Source organism: Vulpes lagopus, chromosome 8 (assembly GCF_018345385.1).
Source record: "Vulpes lagopus strain Blue_001 chromosome 8, ASM1834538v1, whole genome shotgun sequence".
Lineage (NCBI taxonomy): Eukaryota > Metazoa > Chordata > Mammalia > Carnivora > Canidae > Vulpes > Vulpes lagopus.
The window spans coordinates 7,188,319-7,213,111 of NC_054831.1; the positions used below are offsets into that span (position 1 = coordinate 7,188,319).

Below are 24,793 nucleotides of genomic sequence, written 5' to 3' on the forward strand. Positions count from 1 at the left end.
CTTCTCCCTCTACCTGTGTCTCTGCCTCTCTGTGTCTCTCATGAATAAATGCATACGTGTTTTTTTTTTTTTTAAAGATTTTTACTTATTTATTCATGAGAGAGAGAGAGGCAGAGACACAGGCAGAGGGAGAAGCAGGTCTACACAGGGAGCCCAACATGGGACTCGATCCTGGGACCCCAGGATCACACCCCGGGCTGAAGGTGGTGCTAAACCACTGAGCCACCCGGGCAGCCCTACGTAAGATCTTTTTAAAAAAAATAAATCAAACCTCCCAAGAAGCACTCTGCTAAGGTGGAGGTGGTCAGGGATCTCTGCCAGGGGCCTCTGGCTGTTCCATCACACAGGTGGGGCCCACCCCCTACCTTTTGAAATGAAGGGCCTTGGAGGTCAAAAGGGTCAAGTGAGAACCATCAGGAGACAAGGTGCGCATGGGGTCCGTGGGCCACGAGTGAGCATATATGGCGCCGCACTAGCGATAGCACTGAGGGGCCCGGAGCACGGCCTGGGTGGCAGAGGCTGGGCATGGTGGGCTGGTGGGCACTTCAAGCAGGGAGAAGAGGCCAGGCCCAAGGAGCCCCGCAGGAGCCCCGCGCCAGGCAGGGCCAGGCCGGCCCCACCACGTGTGCTCAGCCCTTGCAGGACCCCACCGCCTTCTTGGGACCATCCTGAGTGGAGAGCGAGTGGGGTCTGGGGAGGGCAAAATGAGGCCAAGACTGAGGTAGGCCTCTGGCTCTTGGGTCTAGTCAGCGACAGGAGGAACATCCACGGCTGTGGGACATTTAATTGATCCACCTGCTTTTTTGGGTTCGTGGACCAGATCTCCTTGACTCATGTTCCCGAGAGAGCGGTAGGTGGAGGGGCGCTCTGAGCCCTGGCGCGCACAGACAGAGGCCAGGGTGGAGGTCAGGTCAGTCCCTGGGTGCAAAAACTCATTGTGTTCACTGGCTGGGGGAGCTTGTAAAAATTTGGAAGTTTTGCTCTTGGGGTGAAAATTTGCTTCCCACAGAGCTGGTGCAGAGGGTCTGACAAGACGGGGGGGGGGGGCGGTAATGCAGAATGATTTGGGCAGAGGAACTTCACATATTTGTGGTCGTGGAATCTGCACAGTGTGGTCTGGGGTGAGGCTTCCCTGGTGTCGGAAGGATGGCATGGGGTTGGGGAGAGGATCTAAGACGTCACCCTGCCAGCACACCACTATGCCCTCCTGTCCCTCACTGGACCTCAGGGGAAGCTACTCTACTCACTTGCTCTTGATTCTCTGTGGCCAGCTGGGGGCCTCTCACCCACTGGGACCCCCTTGTAGCAGCAGGGGTCATGGTGCCATCAGAGGGCCCCGGGTGCACTCTGGACACCAGCCTATAGACAAGGTGAGCCATCGCCTCCCTGCATTAGGAGGTTTGCAACCCAGAGCTCAACTGATCCAAGGTCAACCTCATCTCTGTCCTTATAAGATTTGTGACCTTCTGCAAGGCGCTAACCTGTTTCTTAACCATCGGTTACAGGGAGACCATACCAATCTACACACAGGGCTGCTGGGAGACTTAGGGAAGTGTGCACGGGAAGCGATCACAGTGCCAAGCACAATGGACTGTTCGCGAACAGGTACCATTTAGCACCAGCCTCCCCCACAGGGACACCTCCTGCATGGAGCCCAGGTCTGCACTTGGAGAATCCAGGTGAGTGAAGGTTACCTGTCCGCTGGCCTGGGCCCCACTGATACATCGGAACCCCCAATCCTCCAGGAGACCTTGCTCCCTCTCCGGCCATCCTGGAGGAAGCCTCAGGGAAGCCCCACCTGAGCACCCCTGCTACACTCGGCACGCCTCCCTTTGCATCTCCCGTGCTGTGTCCCGGAGCTTGTCCCCTTCAGACGGCGAGCTCTGGCGGGGGGGACCACCTCAGGGTTCCTGTTCATCTCTACCGCACACACCATACTGCCCAGGCTCCCAAGCGGGAGGCCAGTGCTGGAGGAACATTCTGAGACCTGCAGAAGCCAGCTGCGGACTCTCTTCCTTCGCAGCTGACACATCAGAGAGCTGTACTTTTATGAGATGCTGGGATGGAGATGGATGATTTGTCCAGGACGTTTGAGCTTGAGTCAGAAGGATCTTAGAGGGGAGTTCACTGGTGGAACGAGGCCTGGGGCTAAGTGCCAGGGCTGACACTTTCAACTGGCACCAGACAGGACTGTAATCAAGGGAAAGCAGACCCAAGGCCCAGGGGCAGGGACAAGGAAAGATGAGAAATATCAAAACACAGGCTATCCAGGTCTCTGCGGAGGACAGAACTCAAAGGAAAGGACTGGATCAGTTCCATTGCCCTTTGGCAAACAGTGGGAGTAGCTGCGTCTTCTGGATGTGGATTTGCAGTCCCTGTCCATAATGCTTTTCCCAGCACAACCATCCGTGGATTGATGGGATGCCCTATTTACCAGCATGGCATTCTACATAGTACTCCTCTTTTTTTTTTTTTTATTTTTTCTACATAGTACTTCTAATCAGAGAACCTTATTTAACAGCAAATGAAGTCAGGCAATGGCCTTGCGATCACGTAACTCACAGGCTTTACCACATCCCTCACCACACAGAAGTGCTGGATAGACTGACGTGGCCTATTGGAGACTCAGCTATGATGCCGAGGGGAGACAGTACCCCAAAAGGGCAGAGTTCTACCTTAAAGGCTGCAGTATATGCTTTGCATGAATCTACTCTCCTGTAGCCAGAATTTGTGGGTCCAGGAATCAACGGATAGAGACGGGAGTGGTTCCTCTCACCAGTCCACTCATGGTGGCTCTGCTGGCATGAAGGGCTTGGTTTCCAAAGGAATAATGTTTCCACCAGGAAACACAGCAATGCCTTCACTGGGTTGCAAACTGAGGCTCACCTGGCTATTTTGGGCTCATCAGGACACTGAACCAACAAGCTGGTCGGGGGATGATTCTACTGCTAGGAATACTGCAGAGGGGAAACGTAGGTGCTGCTACATGACAGGGTTAGGGAGGACTGTGGCTGGAACCCAGAAAACCCTCTAGGTCCCTCTTAGAAATCACAATGATGAACGAAAAACTAAGAAAACCAAGGCAGGACAACTAATTCAGACCCTTTAGGAATAAAGGTTTGGATCAATGATGCCAAAAAAGAATCCTAACCAGCTAAGATCCCAGTTGAGGGCAAAGGAAATGTAGACCAAGTAGTGGAAAAGGTGGTTATAAATATCAACTCCAGCCTCACAACAGACTCTGCGTATTCTTTCTAGATTGCTGTGCGCGTGCAACACACAACTTCCTTTTTGCTCCTTCTCAGGATTTCACGCAATGTCTGTTGGAAGCTAACTTTACCGTTTCCTTTTTAGGTAGGTACCGTTCTGTGCTTTACCGTTCTATATTTTATCCAGACAAGACTGTGACTGGATGGGAGGAATCGGCGTGGCCCAGAGATCCACACAGCAGTTGCTGGGCTTTACAGTTTCCTCAGTGTGGGACACAGTAAGTCCATCTTCTTACAATTAGCTGCATCTTGGGCACAAACAGTAGCTCTGGGGACAGTACTGAAGTCCAAATGAATGTAGAAGGCTGGGTATTGATGCTGGGTGGCTGCGGGGCAGGGCCGTACCAACTACTAAGCTCTTGCCTCAGCTTCACGCCCAGCATTTTAACTGCTTTGGTGAAACTGGCCACAGCTCTCTGCAAACCTTCCTGCTTTGCTGGGGGGCATCCCGTGGGATGCTCCAGCACTCCTCCCCGTTCCTATAGCATTACCCCTTTGCAGCAGTGGGAGGCACGTTCCCGGAGCTACAGCTCAATCCAGCGGCTCTCCATCGCCAACACGCTCAGCAGCAGCTCCTTCACGCCAAGCCCGCCAAGCCACCAAGCCTGCCAAGCCCACCAAATCCACCATCTCTGCAGACGCAACCAGCACCAGGGGAATGGCTTCCATCCCGAGGCAGCTCTTCCTGGAGCTGCTGCCTCCTTGATTCTTCCTTTCTTTTTGCCTTTTTACTTACTATGCCAAAAATCCTATCCTATTGTTCAAATGACTTTCATGTGTTCTCTCGTCTCTCTGGACCATGACTTGACAGACACAGGAAGTTTCTGTCCATTTCTATTGAAATGGAGCGTCAAGCCTGCATTGTTTTAAATCCTTTATCAACTGAGGCCCTGTGATGTTTCTCTTTCCCTTGGTATTTCACATGGGCATTTGAGGACTTCTTCAAATTCTAATCCTTCAAATTTCCTTCCATTCCAATGGTCCTCACCCCATGTTGGGAATGAAAATGAACTGTATTTTGATATTAAAACTTTATACCAAAAAGAATTTAAATGGGAGTTTTGGCAATGATTAACACCAATTGGAAAATATTTTACAACACATTTATGTCAATGACACTGATGGAGCGGCCACAATTACCAGTATCCCCACTTTCCTGTATTAAAGAGTCTACAACTTGGTTCTTGCGGATATTTTCCATTTATTACTGCAGTAGACAATTGCTCTGAAAGTGCAACACCAAATCACTTTGTCACAGCCTCTGCTCCTCTGCTGACAAATTCTTGGAAGTTCATTCTTGGAGCACCGTGGACCACAAGCTTCTCTTGAGGTGGAAATTTATTGCCACTGCCAATGTCACAGGAAAAAAACCCACACACATGAATAGCAGGATCAAATGAGAAGAGCACTGGAGGGGAGGAGGGGCCAATTTCAAATGGAAAACCCAGCAGAGTGGTCATGGGGAAACAGCCCACCTGTGCAAAGTGTGGAAGGGGACACCCTGTCTCCTGGCACCAACCTACGTCAGAGAGGTCGGCCTGCCGTGCACCTTGCCCCACTTTGCCCCCAGAGAAGATTGATACCATTGCCACTGCTGTGCCATATGGCAGTATAGCAGAGGCCCACGGGGTCAAAAAAAAAAAAATGAGAGGACCCCTCAAGCTAGTTTGGAAAATGGGTGGTTTGGCTAAATTGATTCCTCACCTCCCACTCTATAAACTGCTAGGTGAGCTCTGGGGGTAAATCACTCTTGTTCTAACCAGCACAGGATCAGCATCTTTTGATGGGAAAAGATAACTTTCAAATACTGCAATGACAAGGAGGAAGGGACACATGAGCAGCTCTAGAAAACACAAGAGATTTGAAAATCTGAATGAGACCAAAAAAAAAAAAAAAGAAAAGCACAAAAATATGAATGTGAACGATACACCTAAGCACTCAGCCTGGCTGAGCCCTCCCTCCTGAACGCATCATACACATACGCACCCGCTCGCACACACAACAGTCAGGTAGGTGCCCCACGGAGGGCAAATCCAAATGTCTGCTCTTTGGAATTCTCACGGCAAATCTTGAGTGTAGGCAAAAGTAAAGCCCTTCCTGGGGTCTAGACAAATACTCAGGAGGCACCTTTGCTCCCCATTTTAGCCAATGTTGCTCCTGTATTTGCCTGAGCCCTTCACAGTGGTCTGGGCACTACAATTCATTCTTCATACTCGTGGAGTTTAAATCACTGCTAGATCTTCTTAAGCGATCTAACGTCACCTGTAATGGAAGCACCTCCCTTTTGGCTCCTGTACTCCCGTTCTTTTGGGAAAAAACATCCCAAGACAGTGGTAATTAGAAGGTGTTCAGGAGTTGGAAAATAGGAAGAGAGTAATATCAATACAGTAAGGAAATGCCTGTTACTCTCATATGACTTCTCTGAGACCAGGCAGCTACGGCCCTGGCCTTCGAGGATAGGTTTTAGGAGAGACCTTAATTTAAGGTACTGCGATCTTTGCTCACAAGAGCCAAGTAAGACAGTGCTCCTTGGAGGTTGCTGTAGGACTTGTACTTAGTACTTCTCTCAACCCTAGGTGCTCTTTTGACTTCTCTGACTTCAGTCCCTCTGGAGTCAGGTCACCCAGCTTCTCTGATGCATGACTGGTCATTTTGAAAGCATGCTTGCAGTGGCCTATGAGGTTTCCGTCCAGGTATTATGGGTCAGCACACATTCACGAGTGTGTCTACCAGTTGATGAGGACCAAAAGCCGGTTTCCTCAGCCACTGCAGACAGGCACAGCCATGCAAAGAAAGCCACCCATCAGGGTCACCTTTTCTTCAGATGCCCATTTCAGGATCTTAGAATTTACCACATTAAATGTTAATACCGGGTGACAAGCTTTTGCTTCTTTTCCTCAATGAGGGTCATGCAAGAACCCACAGAAACAGGCTGGACACACAGGCCCTGCTCATCTGGTTGCAGACAATGCCCTCAGCTCCAAATCCTGCACTTGGAACCGCTATTATAACCTAGCTCCTAATCACACTGGATTCTGCTCCAGTTTCATTTACCAAGGCATACCTTCTAAGCCGCCTCAGTGAAACCAGTGTGGCCCACTGGATTAAAATTCTAAGTGCAGCAGTGCCTAAGAAGAAAGAGTCCCACAGGAGGGAGGACTGGAGGGCATAAGGCAGGAGACTATACAAAATCAGTAACACATTTTCAGAAAATGGTGGGCTTGGGGGAAGAGAAATAAACAAAATGTCCCAATAGTTTAATGGCAGAGCTAGAAGAGAGCATTTATAGCTATTCCGGGACTCTCCAACAGAAAGCTTTTCCTGGATGCACAGACATTCATAATACTGATAACTCTCAGTCGACAGCTCTGGCTTGTACACGTGGTCACGATGCCCTCCATACAGCAGAGAAGAGCACAACAGAACGCCCGACAGGCATCTGACAGCACACAGCAAAACGAAAGGCTGAACTCCCCCCCGACAAAACCCCATTAAAAAAAAAAGTTTGTCTATTACAAAGTCACGTTTTCTGTTTTTCCGCTTTATAAAGTCAGCGATGCTGGAGGGTGTCTAGCGGAATCCGTCCTCCAGGAATGAGTGCAAAAGGGGAGCGCACGGCTCAGGGACGTCCCTTCAGTGAGCAGATGGAAGGACCAGCTGGAGACCTCCCATCCATTTCGGACAAACACACATATACAGAAAAGGATTATTGCCAGCTTGTGTACTTTCACAATGTGATTTTTGTATTTCGAAAGCTTGAATTGTCCCTGAAAGAAAAAAATGGGAGAGAACAGAGCATTCAATACACAGATCTTCTATAGGCAATGACACACATATGGGGCAGGGGCAGGAGGTAGGGGTGGAGATCTGAACTCAGCAGCTAATCTAATGCCAAAGTAGCAAACCACCTCCCAAGTCCCTTCAAACACTTCAACTCAACTACTTCCAAGAACCAAACACTAGAAACCCTAATACCTGGCAAAAGGGCACCAATTAAATATGATTATGGCACATTCACTCAATGGGACACTTGTGAAGCTTTAAAAAATAAGCCAAGGAAGCTCACCACTAATATGGAAAGCTATCCAAGAGAAACTGAGAAGGTACAGAATGGTCTATGTATATATAGTACACTACCTATTGTGTAACTGGGGGTTGGGGGAATAAAGTCATAGTTAATATTGCTTGTATGGGCATAAAGTCTATAAGGTCATCTTACAAGAAACCAATAATAACGGTTACATGGGGCAATGGAGGGGGCGGGGGTGCAGCAGAAACTGAGCAGATGGAGTTAGAGTGGGAAGGAAACGCCTTTTTTCTCACACGCACAATGCACACACACACACTTAAAATCAAATGATGTGATTTTTTCATGTATTCAAAAAAATCAACTAAACTGAAAACCTCTTGGTTGAAAACTTATAGCTCCTTATAAAAGGATATTCTACGAGGTGAAATCTGAGTACCACATACTTTACTGTACCACATACTTAGCTGTAATTCTTGAAAGAGAAGCATGTATGTATGCAATACATGGTAATAAGACATGTCCTCTTAGTTGCCTTCTATTGGATGTGGAGAGGCTTGGCCACCCACCAGAAACCTTTCCTGTTCCACACTGGATATTCAACAGCATCTTAGCAGTTCACACTGCCATTTGAATCCCACAATCTCAGGGCTGGACAGGGCTTTAAAGGTCACCTCAACTGCTGTTCTAGCTCAGAAGTTGACTTTAAAGTACCTGAAATTCTAAAACAGAAATTCTTATTAATCTGATTTTTGAGTCATTATTTCCCTCTAGTTTTAATGGGGTATTTTAGAAGCTTTAGCTTTAACTGACCCATCTTTAAATTGCTACAATTTATTGGGTGTATGGCTATTGGTCCAGAATAAATATGAAAGAATATGCTTAGTCTAGACAAATAGCAGTTTCCAGTTAGCAACTGGCTAACAGATTCTCCTCTATGACAGCGGCAGGCGGCCCATAAATAACAGCCCTCAATACACAAAGAGAATGACTATTAAACAAGTAGACTAAGAGGGGAACCAGAGCTGGTATAGGTGAACTGGGAAGAAACTGAGGTTATCTCAACACCCACTAGTATTTTTATAACTGACAGTCATGACCATGGAGCTCATTTATCAATGGCTATTGAGCATTTTGATGATTGCCACCTTAGGAGGTAGAGACCAAACACAAAGAAAAACTTAATGGGGTGATCATCTTTTAAAAAGGACTTTCAAAAGGACAGATCCCACTGAGGTGCCACAAGTAGCTAGCAAGGGATGAGTAAGAAAGTATCCGATTATAAAACAGAAAAAAAAAGCCGGCGTAACTGTTGTGTGAGATTTCTGAGTCCCCTCGGGGATGATGTACTGCTGAGACTGCATGTCTGAGAACCCCTCTAATAACAACAAAGTGATTAGGAAGGAATGGTTTGCTCTGTTCCATTTCTTCCCTTATGTTGCCACGTCTATCTCCACAGAGCAACCAGATCACAAAAGTCAATGAGCAGGGAGAAATAAAATGAGTAAATAGAAAGGCAGGGTGTGGGACAGTAGAATCACAGAATTTTCTCACTGTGGGAGAATGATCTATTTGGGAATAAGAGAGCTGGCAAGCAAGTTCTCACCCTAGCCCTTTCATCTGTTCAGTGATGGAGGAGAGAGACTTCCAGACAAGTCATCACTGTAAGCAGGTCACCTTTATCTTTTGGAAGAGTCCCTGTACTGTGCTGGGGTTGGGCCACAAATTCTCTCTGTGGCAGGTAAGGTAAACTGAAGAGCCTATAATACTTTCCCATACAGATATTTAGTATTTATTCTAAATATTTCTATTGTCCTAGATCTCTTCATGGTCAGAAAATCTAAGGAATCACAATTACTCTAAGGTTTATTTGTAATGTGAAAAGGAGAGAAGAGTAAGGAGCCAGGAAAATCGAGCTGAGCTTCTCAGAGTCTGATATAAAGGAAAACAAAGAGCAATGAGAATGGGTGACAAGCTCCTGACAATGACAGGCTGCTGGCAGCTGGTGGCTCTGGTCCAGCTTAAAAGAAAAAAAAAAAAAAAAAAAGTGAGCTGAGAACAACTCACTGCGAAATTCACTCTGAGGAATGTGTTCACCTCAGACCAGCTGAGAACTAATCCACAGGTCAGTCCCTTGTCCCAGGCTACAGTGCCAGAGATTAGGATACAGAGAAAGGAAGGAGAAAGACAGGAAGTAGCAGAGATCACAGGCAACTTTAAGTATTTTTTAAAAAGATGGGCTTCTGTTCTTTTAAAAGCAAACTATAATTTAGAAAACCCAGAGTGAGTTCCTAAAAGCTAACCCCTCTAGCTACCTAGCAATGCTGTGAGGGTGCATTGGTGACTGGGAAGGACTTTCTGGTGTTTCCGTTTTTTTCAATGGTACAACAGATCTTTTAGAAGGAAATAAGAACATTTTTACACCCTCATCTGTGAATTTATGTAAAATAAGCAGCTGGGACTGGATCCAGGGTATTGATTTAAAGGGACTTTTCAGACATCAGTTTTTCCACTCTATCTTCATTTACTCCCAAAGATTTTACTTCCCAGGACACAGGAGCTAAAGGGCTAGAGAAATCAGAAAGACCTTCTCTACTGCATGACTCTTTCTTTGTCCTGGTCGTGGGGCCTCATAAATACCAGCGTCCCATCTAGACTGCCTTCCAACTTCAAGTTCCTAGGCATTTTGGGCAAAACGACTGCCCAAATACTCTGAAACAACTTCCTAATCTACTCTGCCTCAAAATAATCGCCTTTCTTGTCCTTCTAGAGAAAAGGACACGTTCCAACTCTGGAAGAATATGCTGAGGTAGAGGTTGGCTCCTGAGTGTGGACAACATAGGAGAAGGTGGTTGGTTGGTTCCTCAAAGGAATGCCTCTCTGTTCTGGCAGGAAGAATGCTAGTGCCTAGCAGGGGCAGCACAGTGGTTCTGGGGCCTCCAGGGAAAACTGGGAGCGGAGCCACTGACTAGGAACCCTAGTGGACTCTCCTCTGGATGGGGATGTGAGGGTACGCTCACAATTCAGCCTATAGGCTTAAGTACACACAGTCTTCAGAGGAAAATTCTCTGGCTGTCAGCTATCCAACCCAGGCCAGCTCTGGCTTCCTCCTCTCTCTCTCACCGCATATGAAATAAAACTACAAACCCCTCCTAGTTCAATGGAGGCAAGTTTCAATCTCTAATCTCCCACTGAGTTCCAACTTCATTCCCCAAATAACAGATCACTGCTCTGTGCACATCAGCCCAGGCATAGAAGTAACCCTAAATCCTCCCCAGTAGCTAATCAGGACTTCTACTGAAGCCACGGTTAAAAGGGCAATACTGATTTGTAATGCAGATCAAATGAAACAGTTCTAGAACACTAGCAGCTATATGTAATAGCATAAAATATCAGATAAACTGAGAAGTATTTGTGGTTCAAGAATTACTTAAAAAAAATTACTTGGGGCACCTTGGTGGCTCAGTGGTTGAGCGTAGGCCTTTGGCTCAGGTTGTGATCCCGGGATCCTGGGATCGAGTCCCACATCAGGCTCCCCATAGGGACCCTGCTTCTCCCTCTGCCTAGGTCTCTGTCTCTGTGTGTCTCTCATGAATAAATTAATAAGTAAATCTTTAAAAAAATTGTTTTAATTACTTAAATAGTTTTTATTTCTCCCCAGATCACAGTCTACTTGGAAAAAAGTGGAGAGGCTGTGGAGCTATGAATGGGAGGTACTGAGGAGCTATGAGTGGAAGGTACTCAGCCTCTTAGAGCACCTCTTCCAGGGTTAAGATGATAGAAATGAAATAGGGAGTCCTTTTCAGGTCTTTAGGACAATGAAGTGAGACGACTTTTTTGTTTTGACACTAATACTCCTCTCAGACTTCCACGTGCCATGAAAGCCATGTGCTTCAAGAACACCTAGGGTCCACCTGACTGGCTCAATCCATAAAGCACCAGACTCTTGATCTCAGGGTGGTGACTTCAAGCCCCACACAGGGCATGGAGCGTACCTTAAAAAAAAAAAAGAAAGAGGGAAGAACACCTAAACTATCAAGTGCTCATGAAGTGCTTTCTTCTTCTACCATATAAAAAAAGATACAGAGGCAACAAAAAGAACAAAGAGACTACAAAACGGTGATGATACAAAATATGTTTTTGAGGTAATTCAAAGATATCCTTCCCGAGGGATTCAGTGTTAGCAAAGGAGGAGGGAATCATTTTTAAATTTCCTCCCATTCTATTTCAATTTCATTTTAAGGCTTTTTCCCCCCCTTGTGGAACATAAGATGCTATTGATTTTTAAAGATCCCATCATTTTATGTACTCTAAGCAAACATTGTCAACTAAACTATGTTAAAATTTTTCTTATCACATTTACTGTAAGCACCCTGATTTTAGTGACATTAAAACAAACAAACAAAAAATCTTAGAATGATCTGGTAATGTTATTAAAACAAGTCATTATAGCGCCAGGCTCCTGAAAATCTTATTTTGCAGCCTGCAAATCAGTGGGGCTGTTATAGCCCATGCATGTTTTTTCACCCCTCCTTGTCTATACTAGTAGCCACCTGAGAATCCTGTTGACTATATTTTACAGAGAAACCTTATAAGTAACCTACAATTTAAAAAGTCTAATACTGGGATCCCTGGGTGGCGCAGCAGTTTGGCGCCTGCCTTTGGCCCAGGGCGCGATCCTAGAGACCCGGGATCGAATCCCACGTCGGGCTCCCAGTGCATGGTGCCTGCTTCTCCCTCTGCCTGTGTCTCTGCCTCTCTCTCTCTCTCTGTGTGTGACTATCATAAATAAAAAATTAATTAATTAATTAATTTAAAAGTCTAATATTATCTAAAAATTTATAAGAAAGGAATTAAACTGCTAAAAAAAAAGGCATGAGTGGCATCATTCATGCATGCAGGAATGCTGGGACTGTTTATCTACAGATCATCCTGGCTCCAGAGTACTCAGACACTGGGCCACCTGCTTCTGTCCCTCAGTGTCATTCTCTCTTCCTGTCCATCTGAGGGATGCAGGTCTCCTTCTCTTGAAAATGCTCATTTCCTTCCTGGGAAGGGGGAGATCTGAAGCGGCTACTACAGCTGACATGTTCTGCTCTACTTTTAGCAATTCTCTCTCACACAGGGATGGAGGTGGCTTGGGGGGTGGGTGGGTGGCAGTAATGTCCAGGAATATACTCCCAGGTTAGGCATATACAGACACTTTCCTCTCATCCAGGATAAACTGACCCAGTTACCCAGTTCCCTCTGCTAAAAGACAGACATGGACTTGGCACTCTCTTAATTAAAATACATATGTTCTTAAAGTGAATGTATCAGTGGACCCCGCCTTCAATTTCCCAGGGCCTCTCCCTGCCAGTAAGCATGTGATGGTCTAGTGACAGCACATCCTGCAGCTACCCCAGCTCACTTTCATTGTGAAACCCTCAGGTTCTATCATTTTGCTCACAACCAACAAACACCACCAGCAAACAAGAGCCATACCTCTCACCTAACCCACACCGGAACCTATGGAACTGCCCTGTTAGTCCCAGGACACTGCCAGATGGCTTAACAATGGCCACATCTGGGTAAAAGACAAAGGATCTGTGGCACATTTAAAATCATGAAATAGCATCAGAAGAGATCCGAGACATTTTAGTCTGGGGAGCTTCACTTTCCCAAGTGAGAAAACAGGGTATAGTAAGTTAAGCAATCTTCCCAGAGGCTCACCAGGAGACAGGTGACCCAGCAAGGATGATTCAGTGGTTTTAGACTCAGTGCTTTTCTCTGAGACTGTGATAATCAGTCAAAGAGGACAGGCTGGAGTAGGCTCTATGTTGGGAGAGGCAAGGCTGGCAGTAAATGGGGAGAGGGCATGTCCTTGGGAAGAGGGGCCCTATGGCTGAGAGGTATGTCACAAGGTTACAGAGAAGATAGATAAGGCCCTACCCTGAGTGTGAGAGACAGAGGGGAGCGTCCGATCAGCGGCCGCTGCTGTTCACCAGGCCATGAAACTCCTCCCAGGCCCTGGCAAACCAGAGACAAAAAACACAATAGCACATTCAGATCAACAGCTTTTAAACAAAGAGCACAGACACGATAACCCCACACCCCACTTCAGATACCTCAAGGTCGAATGGAGCCCAACAGTACCTGGAAGCACAGTGGTTAAGGCTTCCCACCTAGACTTTCCACTCACATTAGCAGTGGTAGCCAGTTCCTCTCCGGGGCAGTTGGCGCTGCTCCCAGCTCACCCCCTCTCACTATTCCCGCAGGATTTGCCAATCCTTCTGCCTATGCTTCAAGTCTACTGGGGAGGCCATGGAGGTCAGAGCTAAGCTCACCCATCCCTGGAGACACCTCTAATCACTGGGGCAAAGGAAAGAGGTGCTTTCTGCCTTGGGGGCATGAGGACAGGTGGAAGAAACAACTTTTTTTTTCATTAGGCTTCACCCTGTGAGTAAAGGCAGGTACCCAATAGCACTATGATGTCTGAAGATGCAATGAGGCAACTATAGTGCTTTCTCTGCTTTCACATTTCCCACCTTCTGACCCTTCTCAACTCACACTCCAAATCTGTATCAGGTCCCATCTGTTTCTGGAAATACCCATGTAACTTAACTGTATAGGTCACAGCAGTTTAACATTTCTAGGGATCAATGCTCCTTATAACTTTCATGCCAACTAACTCGATTTAGTAATTGGGGTTAGGAAGGGATAAGAAAATGTCTGAGAGGTATGTAGTCTTTCTGGTGCTGTTCCATGAAGAACAAGTCTTTGGGGACTGCTGGCCAAAACACAGGAGGAAACCAGATCTCCCATACATCCTGAAGCCCTGAACCACCTTGAGTTGACTCAGAGAAGTTGAAGTCCTATCTTTGTGCCCTAGCTACTTTTCAGCCCCATTAGGACAAAGTGCTTGGTATGTTCTCCAGGAAGTATATATATAAAATGGACAATCTGGTGCTTCTAAACACAAAATTCCTTATCGGCAATTATTCCAGTCTCTGTTTAAAGGGATGACAATACCCAGGGTGACAACATATTATGTCACTCACTACAGGTTTAATATTATGCCCAACAGAATATACTTCATTACCAGGCCTTCAACAGGTAACTTTTCTTTTCTTTTTCTTTTTTTTTTTTAAATAGGGAGGGATTAAATACAGAGACCTGGTATGACAAATTCCTTTTTCCAGGTAATATCTATGCCAGTTTTGTTTTTCCCTCTTTTGAACAGCAGTAGCAATTAAAAGTTAATGATCTACCTCTTAGAATAAGAGATATAGATCTGTGGTTGATGGTTTCTTCAGAGAGTATTACCAAAGCTACTCATACATGCTAATTTAATTGAAGAAAAATGTAAGACCGCCAAACAAGCGTGCCAGTCTTTGTCAATTCACAAACTCAATGTCCACAGCAAGGTATCTGTTCCACAGCCCTTTCTGGAGAGGCGGAGAGGCGGTGAAGCGGTGAACTTCCTGAGTCCATGAGTGACATCAGAAGGCTATTTCATTCTCCATTCCAAAGGTAAGGGTAAAGCAAGTCCGATGCTTGGGCAGTGGCCTAGGAAACCCCTCTCTCCTTCTAATAAATTTCAATTATATTTTAAGCACCTTAGGTGCCAACAAGAAATTACATGGCTGTGTTGAAGCTTCATCTCATTTATCCTTTTGTTTCCAGAAAGGCCTACTCTAGTCCAAACAGCAGTTTTCTGCGTGTTAACCTGCAGAAATATAGATTTCAGAGTTCCCCCTCTAATCCATTCCAGTATGAAACTGCCCTCCCATTTTCTTCAGAAGAATCTTCTTCAGATGCTAAACCTCAACATGAAGAATCTGGGTACAAAAATTTCCTCACATGGATTCAGTGGAAATCAAACGGTTGGTCACAGTCACTGGAACAATCACTCTTACTCTTGTAGGCCAATGCTTGGCTAAGAGGCAAGTTAACTACCTAAAGCTGGATTTGAACATCCTAGCTATTCTCCATCTGGTATCCCAGGCATTTTATGCAATATTAAAAGTTGGTTCTTTTAAAGGTAAAGAAAGAACAAGTTAAATGTTAGAAGTGTCATATGCATGGAGTTTCTTAAAAAACAAAAAACAAAACAAACAAAACAAAACAAAAAAAAACAGAGCCTATAGGGAATTCTCAACATATTCAAATGACAGAATGACTAAGAGTCCTTTAGAGACCACTCTGGTCTCACTTACCAGAAAACAAATTCAGACAGCAGAGATCTCATTTCTGTGTAACTGAACTTGCCTTCACCCTGCCTAAAGCTGGGTTCACAGCCTTGGGTTCAGCTGGCCCTTGATACTCAAGAATGAGTGCAGCTTCCTTTGCTTCGAACGTCAGTATGGGGGGAACATTTCATAAACGCAAAGCCAGGCCAGCAATTAAGCTGGTTGTGACTCAGTGCCACCAGGCTATGATTCTGATTTAGCCAAAACAGGAGAATGATGGTTGGTTCTTGCCTACAAAGTTCAACGTTTAAATACAATGAAATCTAGAAGTGGTAAAGCAAAGTCCCCATGTTTGACCCATCTCTCCTCTAGAATAAAGTAATAAAGAGAAGTCACCTACCCTCAACTTCCTCTGCAGAGGGGTCTGGTCAGACTCCCCAATACTGTGGCCCACTGAGTGAAGCTGGCCCTGTCTTCCCCTTTTCCATTCCAGGCCAGACGCACAAAGGAACTCAATGATACTATTCCAAAGAGGAATTACCTCACAAAAGATATTGCTGCTTTATGTGGCTCTGTGCCAAGTTTTATCCTGGTGGTTGCAAGTCTGGCTGCATTATGAGATTTCTCCTCAAAAGAGGGTACAGTTAGTTACTTGATGTTTGCAAGGACCCAAACCTATGAAACCTCAACTATGATTGGTCTCATTAAAAGGAGCCATGCGCCTGAGCTAACAATCAATTTAACAGGTTTGCCATTTCTCAATGGGACCTGCTCACCCTTTAGGGGCGGAACTATCAGCAAGAAACAAGGATAGGAGGCAGCAAGCAGGAATCCCCTCTGCAGTAAAGCAGCTCACCACATGTGGTATGCAGCAGCGCTGGCCTCAGCTCACCTAGGAGTGCAGCAGGAAGAGGCCGCAAGCACAATGTGATTAGGGAAAGGCTGGAAAAACCAAATAGTTGAAAAAGGACATTAAAAATTGGGCTGAAACAGCAAGGTGAAGAAACGAGACTGAGAAATCTAAGCCACTCCTAGTAAAATGCCCCTATTTCCAGCAGCCCTACTCTCCAGAGAACTTGCAGGAGAACAAATGTCAGCTCCTCCTTCCTCTACTTCCCCTGAATCCTCAAGTCCTCGGAGTTGCTGCTTCTTGGCTTAACCAAAGCCACACCTGTGGGAGAACCACAAGGACTAGAACAAAGCAGAACAGCTCTGATGTCTGTTCACATTTGGCAAAGATCACAGGGGCCTCTGGGTGGGTTTGGTGCTTTCTGATCAACTCTTACTCCGGATGCAGGCATCAAGCTTATCTCTTGGACCAGTTATATAGCTGAAATTAAGGTCAATACATGTAACATAATATTGGAAGGGAAAAGGGAGAAGGCCACCCATAGAAGGTAATTTTTTGACAAATGCTGAAAATATAGAGAACAGGCATTTCCATTTGCCAAAAAATCTCCCATTTTCTAGGTATCCCAACCAGTTTTGGATATGCAATAAACAGAGGAACAATGACTCAAACACCTCCAGAATGTTGAACGCTAGTCCCATTGTGTGTTCTGTGAGATCCTGGGCCACGTGCAGACCGTATAAGCGCAGGGTGTTGCTACCAAAATGGAATAGCCGCTTTGGAAAACTCCACATTACACCCAGAGCCACCTTCAAGATGCTATTAGGCAACCAGACCTAAAGTTCTGCAAAAATTGTTTATTTTTGGTTTGGGGAGTAGCTCATATGAAAACTTAAAGTAACATGAGGCCTGTTGAAATTCCACCTGCAGGTTGCCTAAAGGGCACGCTGCAGCACGTACGAGCCAAGTTACAAAGCATATGAGGGGCTGGTATGTGCTACAGTCAGATATCCTAAGGAGCAAACTCAGACAGGATGAAGACATTTCCCCACCCCAGATCCTAATGCACAATAACCCTGGGGAACTGGGAGAAAGGGAAGGGCTAGAACCCTGAAACCTTGCAAGCAGGACTAGCTCAAAGAGGAAGAGGATTTGGCTCTAAATGGAAAACAGAAGGGAGAAGGCTGACAAAGAGCTCGTAGCTTGGGCAGCTCTGGCACAGTGAGAAAACCCTGTTAACACAAAGCGAGGAAACTACATACACACAGCCACACACAGAAGGAAGCAGGGCTTTACCTCCAAGCAAGAGAGTTCTTTGAAGTGAAGGCAAACAAAGTCAGCAAAGCAAAGGCCAAGGATCCCCCTTTCCAACTGTAACAGACTTTCAAGCTGAATTCTAATCAGAAATCATTCTGTTCTGGTCATCAGTGTGACCAGATGGGAACTACAGTTCAAGTACCAGAAAATGGGGTCTCATTTTGAGAGCGAGATATCACCTCATTATGTCAGACCTCAGCAGAACTGGAAAAAATATCATGTGACACTACAATGGGCTTATGGAAATGAGGCTGCATTCCCCAGATGGCCCTCCATGGAGAAGTCTGTGCCATTCCTTAATATGGTGACAGTCAGTCTGAAAGGCCACTTCTTTGATGCACCATAAAGAGCGAGAGCATGAGACAAGCTAGTTTAGCACCATTTATTAAGTGATCTCAGCTGTTGTTGTAGCTGCTGTGTATCAGCCTGTTCTTAAAACATAAAATGCTCTTCCAATTCCTCTTGTCCAGGACAGAAGGATCTTCCAGGTAGCACGCCAACAGAACAAGAGACTCCGATGATGCCAGCTTCAATGATGGTGCCATCCAGAGAGGGAGAGGGTCATGGCACATTCAACCGCGGCTTCCAGAGGTTTTGAAAAAGGAGCCTTTGGGGGCCCAGCCTGCCTGGCATTCTAGTGGAAGTGCAAAAGGTGGGCACATTGGGAGAGGAAAGAGAGGGAGACGCGAGGGAAAGTAGCATCTGGGACTCAAGGAGGGTTTCTGGTCCCTGTGGCTGTAGGGCTGGAGTGCTAGGCAGATCTCTTGATAAAGCAGCGAGCAGCAGACTAAGGCAAAAAGCCCACGGGCTCTCCTAGACTCTGTAAGAACTTGTTCACATTTCTACAAAAGTCAGGAAGAATTGCCTCAGGGTATTAGAGAGGGAGAACAGTGGAGGGGAGAGTTGAAAAATACCTCTTTCCCTTTCCTATCCAGGTAAAAGCTTGCTTTTGTGAGGATTGGGGAGGTGGTGGGGGGCATTTGGGAACCCTGACCGTAAGAGTCCTAGAAAAAGTAGGTGTAGACCTTTCCAACCTGGACCATGTCTGGCTGGAGGGCAGAAACTATTCTCTTCCAGAATGAAGAATGGGGGAAATCTGCCTAGAGAAAAACAATGCTAACTCAGGAGTGCTAAGGCAAGCAACCGGGGCCACGGCTGGCTAGTAACTGTTGGTGTTTACGGAGGAGTCACAGCCAGCCATGTGATTGCGGACCAATGCTTGTGGCAGTGTTCCCAGTAAAAAACTGGCACTTGGCTAGTTTAAGCCAATTCCACCCACAACGTTATCTGTAAATGCATGGGAAAAAGATTCCCAAATAGTTTGCCTGCTGAACACCATCGCTGGGCTCATTACTGGTCTTTAATAAGAATAACATGATGATGATATTATTACTAATGATGACGATGACAGCAATAATAATACTTGGCCCTGCAATAGCATTCTCCACCTGAGGACGTTCAATTACAAAGATTAAATCAGCCTCACAACAACCCTGTTAGATAAAGTATTATTATCCTCCATTTTACAGATGGGGAGACTGAAACAGAGTGGCAGAGACTTGCCAAAGGCACATATTGATACTGGAGTCAAAGGAGAGAGTTAAACCTCAAAATCCTGACTCCTAGTTGGCTAGCTCTCCCTCTAGTTTTGAGAAAACCTGACAGCCACTCCCCACAACTTCTTCATAATAACCTGAATTTATTTATGACTTTGGTCACTGAAGGAGCAACCCTAACCTATGATTCCAATTTGTGGACATCCAATTCTAGGTATCCCGAGTCCTAGGTAGATCACAAAGCTTACTTCCCCTTAGATTCTACTCTCACAAACGCACTATTCTGCCTCCTCTACAATTTCAGTTCTACACACAAGGAAGTAGAGTCATCATTTCCGATAAGAAGTCGATTTCCCAGGACAAAGAAAACAGACTGACACTAACAAGTTAAAAAGACATGCAAAAGTGGGGTGAGGGGCAGACAGGGAGGAGGACTGGACTATTCAGTGAAATTATCCTTAAAAACAGCAAGAAAAAGAAGAGCACTTTGTCTTTCATTTTAAGATAGCGGTTAGTGAATGAAAGACAAGACAGCCTGTGTAAAAGAAGCAAGCCCAGGCAGTGCAACTGGGATTCTGCAGAATTCTGCAGAAGGGCTCTCTCTGATACAAAGCGCCCCAAGTGTAGGTGGGCAGGGAGCCTCACCAGCAAACAACTGCTACAAGTGGCCAGAAGCACTAGAGGGGAAGACTGGTCTGTCCCTTCTCCGTAAGTCAGGCTCCTGTACAACCACATATCCCTCTGGGCCCAACTAAGGACCTATTTCTGCTAAGCTTAGGGACATGCCCCCCGAGCACCCCCAACACATACTTGATGCTGTCGGTGTGGGTTTTGTACTCCATAATGGTGTTGGGAGGTAGGTTAAGCACTCGCCGAAGGGTATCCCGGATGCGGGCTGTGGTTGCTTGGTCACTGGCAGTCTTATTCCATATTGAAATAATGTCCTCCTACAGGAGGAACAGAAGGAATCGTCAAAGCAAACCAGAGGAAGTGAGGAGAGCAAAGGCAATACAGGAAACCAGACCTGCCCATGGAGTGGCTTACCTGAAACCGGACAGAGACCACAGCCCCACAGATCTCCTCCCCAACCATGAACTGTTCCCCCAACATGGCCAGGATGAGATTCTCCCAGCAACGGGATGCCAAGCCCTTCCGCAGTCGAATAATCCACTTGCCACCATTTTTATTTGCATCATCCTGTACAAGAAAGAAACCATTAAAGTTAAAATGTGCTTTCACAGGTCTTTTACTTTTACATAATAAAAGCCGGCAAGATAAAAGCCAAGTGTCCCTTGAACACTAAAGTCTTGTCACCTTCCAGTTATTCAACTTTATAGGAAAAATGATGGTAGGACAAGGGAGACAAGAAATAGGAAAAAAAGAAAAACAAGGTAGGAATCCTTGGTACAAGCCATTACAACGAATGGCTAAACTGACCCTTTAAAAACAATTCTCTCTCTTTGGAACTATTTTAGGAATCAAAATGAAGCGATGTCAGATTTCAAACACAGATTATTCCTCGCTTCATTCACTAAAAGTTTCCCAAGTGTCATGATATCTCAAGCACACGGACATAAAGCCACAGTCTCTACCAGACCCAATCTAGTGGATAAATCAGAGCAGTACAGTTGGAGAAGTGTTGCTGTACCAGAGATACACTACGTTAAAGAAAAACAAGATAGAAACACTCAGGAGGAAACATTTAAGCTGGGTCTTGAGCGATGCCCAGTTAGGCAAGTAAAGCAGGTGAAGGGCTCTGCAGGCATCAAAAAAATCATGTGTGTGTACAAAGTGGTTCGTGTGTCAGGGAGACAGGCAAAGAAGACTAGCACACTGAAGGGAAGGCTGAGGCATGCTGGGAGATGAGGCCTGGAGGGCAAGTGAGTGCAAGAGCACGTGAGCAATGCAGAGCTGCAAAGGGCCTGTAGTTAGGTGTGCACGTGTGTTCACATTTGTCTTCTTAAAAAAAAAAAAATGCTGGGATCCCTGGGTGGCTCAGCAGTTTGGCATCTGCCTTCGGCTCAGGGCGTGATCCTGGAGTCCCGGGATCGAGTCCCGCATCGGGCTTCCTGCATGGAGCCTGCTTCTCTGTCTGTGTCTGACTCACTCTATCTGTGTCTCTCATGAATAAATAAATAAAATATTTAAAAATAAAAAAATAATAAAAAAATAAAATAAAATAAAAAATGCTGGCATCAGAATAGAAGATGGATTACAGCAAAGAGATCAGAGCTCAGCTCTGGGTCTCCAACTACTGCCTATAAGCAAGCTTACTTTTTACCAGTTTCTGTCACATGTACACTACAGTACTATATCACATACATGCACAACCAGTTTGATGGGAATGGGGTAATTAAAAAAAAAGTCCTTTAATGTTGTTATAATACCATTTTAGTGATATAAACAATCTCTGTAAACCACCGACACAGACAAGCAATGACATCAGTACCTTTTCCAAGGCCCTGGCTCTAAGGATATACCAAATAGTGATGTAGCTTTGAGGCAAGATTTTAAATACTTTTACTCTTATTAGGGAGAAAAAACCCCAAACAATCAGAAAAGTGATCTGAGATCCTCCAAGCTTACCTCCCACATGGGCTTAATTCCTTCTTTGAAGAGATGGAAGTCACTGTGGCCTGTCAGGTCCCCAGGACGTACCATGTGGCTATAAAACCTCCAGAACTGCTCCACCTGTAGAGAGAAGACCCCAGAGTAAAAAAGATGTGTCTTTTCTTTTTCTTTGAATATGACATTTAAGAGAAGACAAACATGGAAGACACTCTGCTACAGATTCTACTTTTTTGAAGATAAATTTTCATTTGGGGAAGTATGTGGGAAGGAAGGCATGTTGTTTGTTGATACAAGAATGAGGATTGTTTATTTTTTTTATTTTTAAAAGATTTTATTTATTTATTCATGAGAGACACACACACACAGAGAGAGAGAGAGAGAGAGAGAAGCAGAGACACAGGCAGAGGGAGAAGCAGGCTCCATGCAAGGAGCCTGATGTGGGACTCGATCCTGGGTCTCCAGGATCACACCCTGAGCTGCAGGCGGCACTAAACCGCTGCGCCACCTGGGCTGCCCTGTTTTTTTTATTTTAAGATTTATTTATTTAATCATGAGATACACAGAGAGAGAGAGGCAGAGCATAGGCAGAGGGTGAAACAGACTCTTCACAGAAGCCAGATGCAGGCCTTGATCCCAGATCCTGGAATCACGACCTGAGTCGAAGGCAGCCGCCCAACCACTAAGCCACCCAGGCATCCCAAGAATGAACTCTTTAGGTGAAAAATGACAGCCTCAGCCTGGAGTCCTAGTTATAGAAGCTCCAGGATAATCACTGCATGCTAAGAGAACCTTGTTTTACACAGTGGAATCCTTTTATTTTATGTTATGTTATTTTATTTTAGTAGGCTCTATGCCCAATGTGGGGCTTGAACTCATGACCATGAGATTAGGAGTTTCCCATTCTAGGGACACCTGGGTGGCTCAGGGGTTTAGCGCCTGCCCCTGGCTGAGGGCGTGAGCCTGGAGTCCCAGAATCGAGTCCCACATCGGGTTCCCTACATGAAGCCTGCTTCTCCCTCTGCCTATGTCTCTGTCTCTGTGTGGCTCTCATGAATAAAAAAAAAAAATCCTTAAAAAAGGAAAGAAAAAAAAAAAGAATTTCACACTCTACCAACAGCCAGCCAAGTGTCCCAACACAGTGGAATCCTTTTATTTTTGAGGTATATTAGAGTGCCACATAACCTTAGCCTGAATGCATCTTTTGAGAACCAAATCACTTTTTAAAAAATACAATATGGGAAAACAAAAAACAAAAAACAGTATGATTAACTATAGTCATTATGCTGTACATCACATCCCCATGAAGTCTGATCACTTCTCAATCAAACACTGTTACTGGCAGATACAGTGTTAACTACAATGCATATATTTTTGTTCTGTTTGGCTACTAAGCAGAAGTGATAGAAACAACTACATGCATTACTCTAAACATGGAGCCCTTTGCTAAGGCCAGAATAGTCAAAACCAAATGGAGCACAGCCTCTCATACTTGGGATTTAAGTCCCTCTTCTTAGCTAGAAAACTTGTTTCTCCTTGTCCCTCCTTCACAATCCTGTTAGAAAACTAGATAAGTTTCTCTATCAGATTCATGCTTATTCCTACTCATCAAGCTATTTCCGATTCACTCAGCAGTGCCATGATAAGGAGACCCTACTCTCTAGTCCTTTATAACTCAAAGGGGATACCCACAAAATACTGGCTAGTGAAGAGGCACACTTTAGGAAGAAAGGAAAAACATGGAATAGTGTAAAGACGGTGTTGGGATTTGCCAACACATCAATGAGGAGGCTCTAAAGAAACACCCAGAAAGACACAATAATGTGTAGTTAAAAATAGGTACTGAGTAGACAGAGATTCAGGTCATACTTTTAGATGTGGAGAGCAAGTAAGGAGAAAGAGACCTTACACTTTATGAAGCGGCTGTTCCTACAGTTCCTCTAGAGAACAGGTACATGGGAACTGTCTCACATTACAAAGAAGTCAGGAACAAATGCCATCCATAGGAATATGAAGCAGTGTCTCATCTCAATAATTGCTATGTTTAATTGTATACAGTGACTGGGGAAAGTAAGTGGCCATATGTATCCAATGAGCAATCATCTTTTTCCATTCTGAAACAGTGGGAAGAAACAAAATATACCCACTAAAGCCTGTGGCTCATTGTGAATTAGGAATTGGAGGTAGGGGTGGTTAGGGAGAAAGTATACCAGCCACCCACAATTCCCTGAACAAGTACTGCTCTATTAACAATTTATTCTCTCCCGGGGATCCCTGTGGTGGCTCAGTGGTTTAGCGCCTGCCTTGGGCTCGGGGCGTGATCCTGGAGACCTGGGATCAAGTTCCGCATCGGGCTCCCTGCATGGAGCCTGCTTCTCTATCTGCCTGTGTCTCTGCCTCTCTCTCTCTCTGTATTTCTCATAAATAAATAAATAAAATCCTTAAGAAAAAAAAAGGAAGTTCTTTAAAAATAATAACTTAGTCTCTCCCAATTTTATGGCCAGACTACAAATCTTACAGTTCCAATCTTATATCCAAAACAAGAAGAGATGAGGTAAACAAATTGAGAAATACGATTAGGCTTTAAAAGATTTTTTCTTCTTTCTCTTTAGGCAATTTTGGTTTTTGAAACTCCTCACTGAAAGCAAAAAACAAATGTTCAGACTCAGAATGTGGAGCTGCACAAAATACTTCAGAAATAATCTTGGGAAGCCTGGGTAGCTCAGTTGGTTGAGTGTCTGACTGACTCTTGGTTTTGGCTCAGGTCATGGTCTCGGGGTTGTGTGACGAGCCCTGCATTGGCTACTTGGGGCTCTGAGCTCAGCAGGGAGTCTACTTCCCCTCTCCCTGTCCATTTGTCCCTCCCCCCAGTCACAAATATACTCTCTCTAAAATACAATCTTTTTTTAAAAAAAGATTTTATTTATTTATTCATGAGAGAGACAGAGAGAGGCAGAGACATAGGCAGAGGGAGAGGCAGGCTCCCTGTGGGAAGCCTGATGCAGGGCTAGATCCCAGGACCCTGGAATCACGAC

The 24,793-nt window shown here is 45.3% G+C and overlaps 1 protein-coding gene across 3 annotated transcripts in view; it reads right to left on the reverse strand.

Annotated features, from left to right (window-relative positions):
- Nucleotides 1-4,446: 4,446 nt before the first annotated feature.
- The window catches only part of EIF4E2 (eukaryotic translation initiation factor 4E family member 2), a 31,749-nt gene continuing 11,402 nt past the window's right edge, over nucleotides 4,447-24,793 (reverse strand). Inside the window, exons 4-8 of one of the 3 annotated variants that reach the window (XM_041766746.1) lie at nucleotides 21,777-21,881; nucleotides 20,235-20,387; nucleotides 20,001-20,137; nucleotides 13,228-13,305; nucleotides 4,447-7,036 (exon numbers count right to left, since the gene is read on the reverse strand). In XM_041766746.1, the coding sequence (XP_041622680.1) occupies nucleotides 13,260-13,305; nucleotides 20,001-20,137; nucleotides 20,235-20,387; nucleotides 21,777-21,881 (441 nt within the window). In that variant the 3' untranslated portion in view covers nucleotides 4,447-7,036; nucleotides 13,228-13,259. Of the gene's footprint in view, nucleotides 7,037-13,227; nucleotides 13,306-18,002; nucleotides 18,269-20,000; nucleotides 20,138-20,234; nucleotides 20,388-21,776; nucleotides 21,882-24,793 lie in introns of those variants that run through there. The other 2 variants (XM_041766747.1, XM_041766744.1) reach the window with 2 other exon arrangements.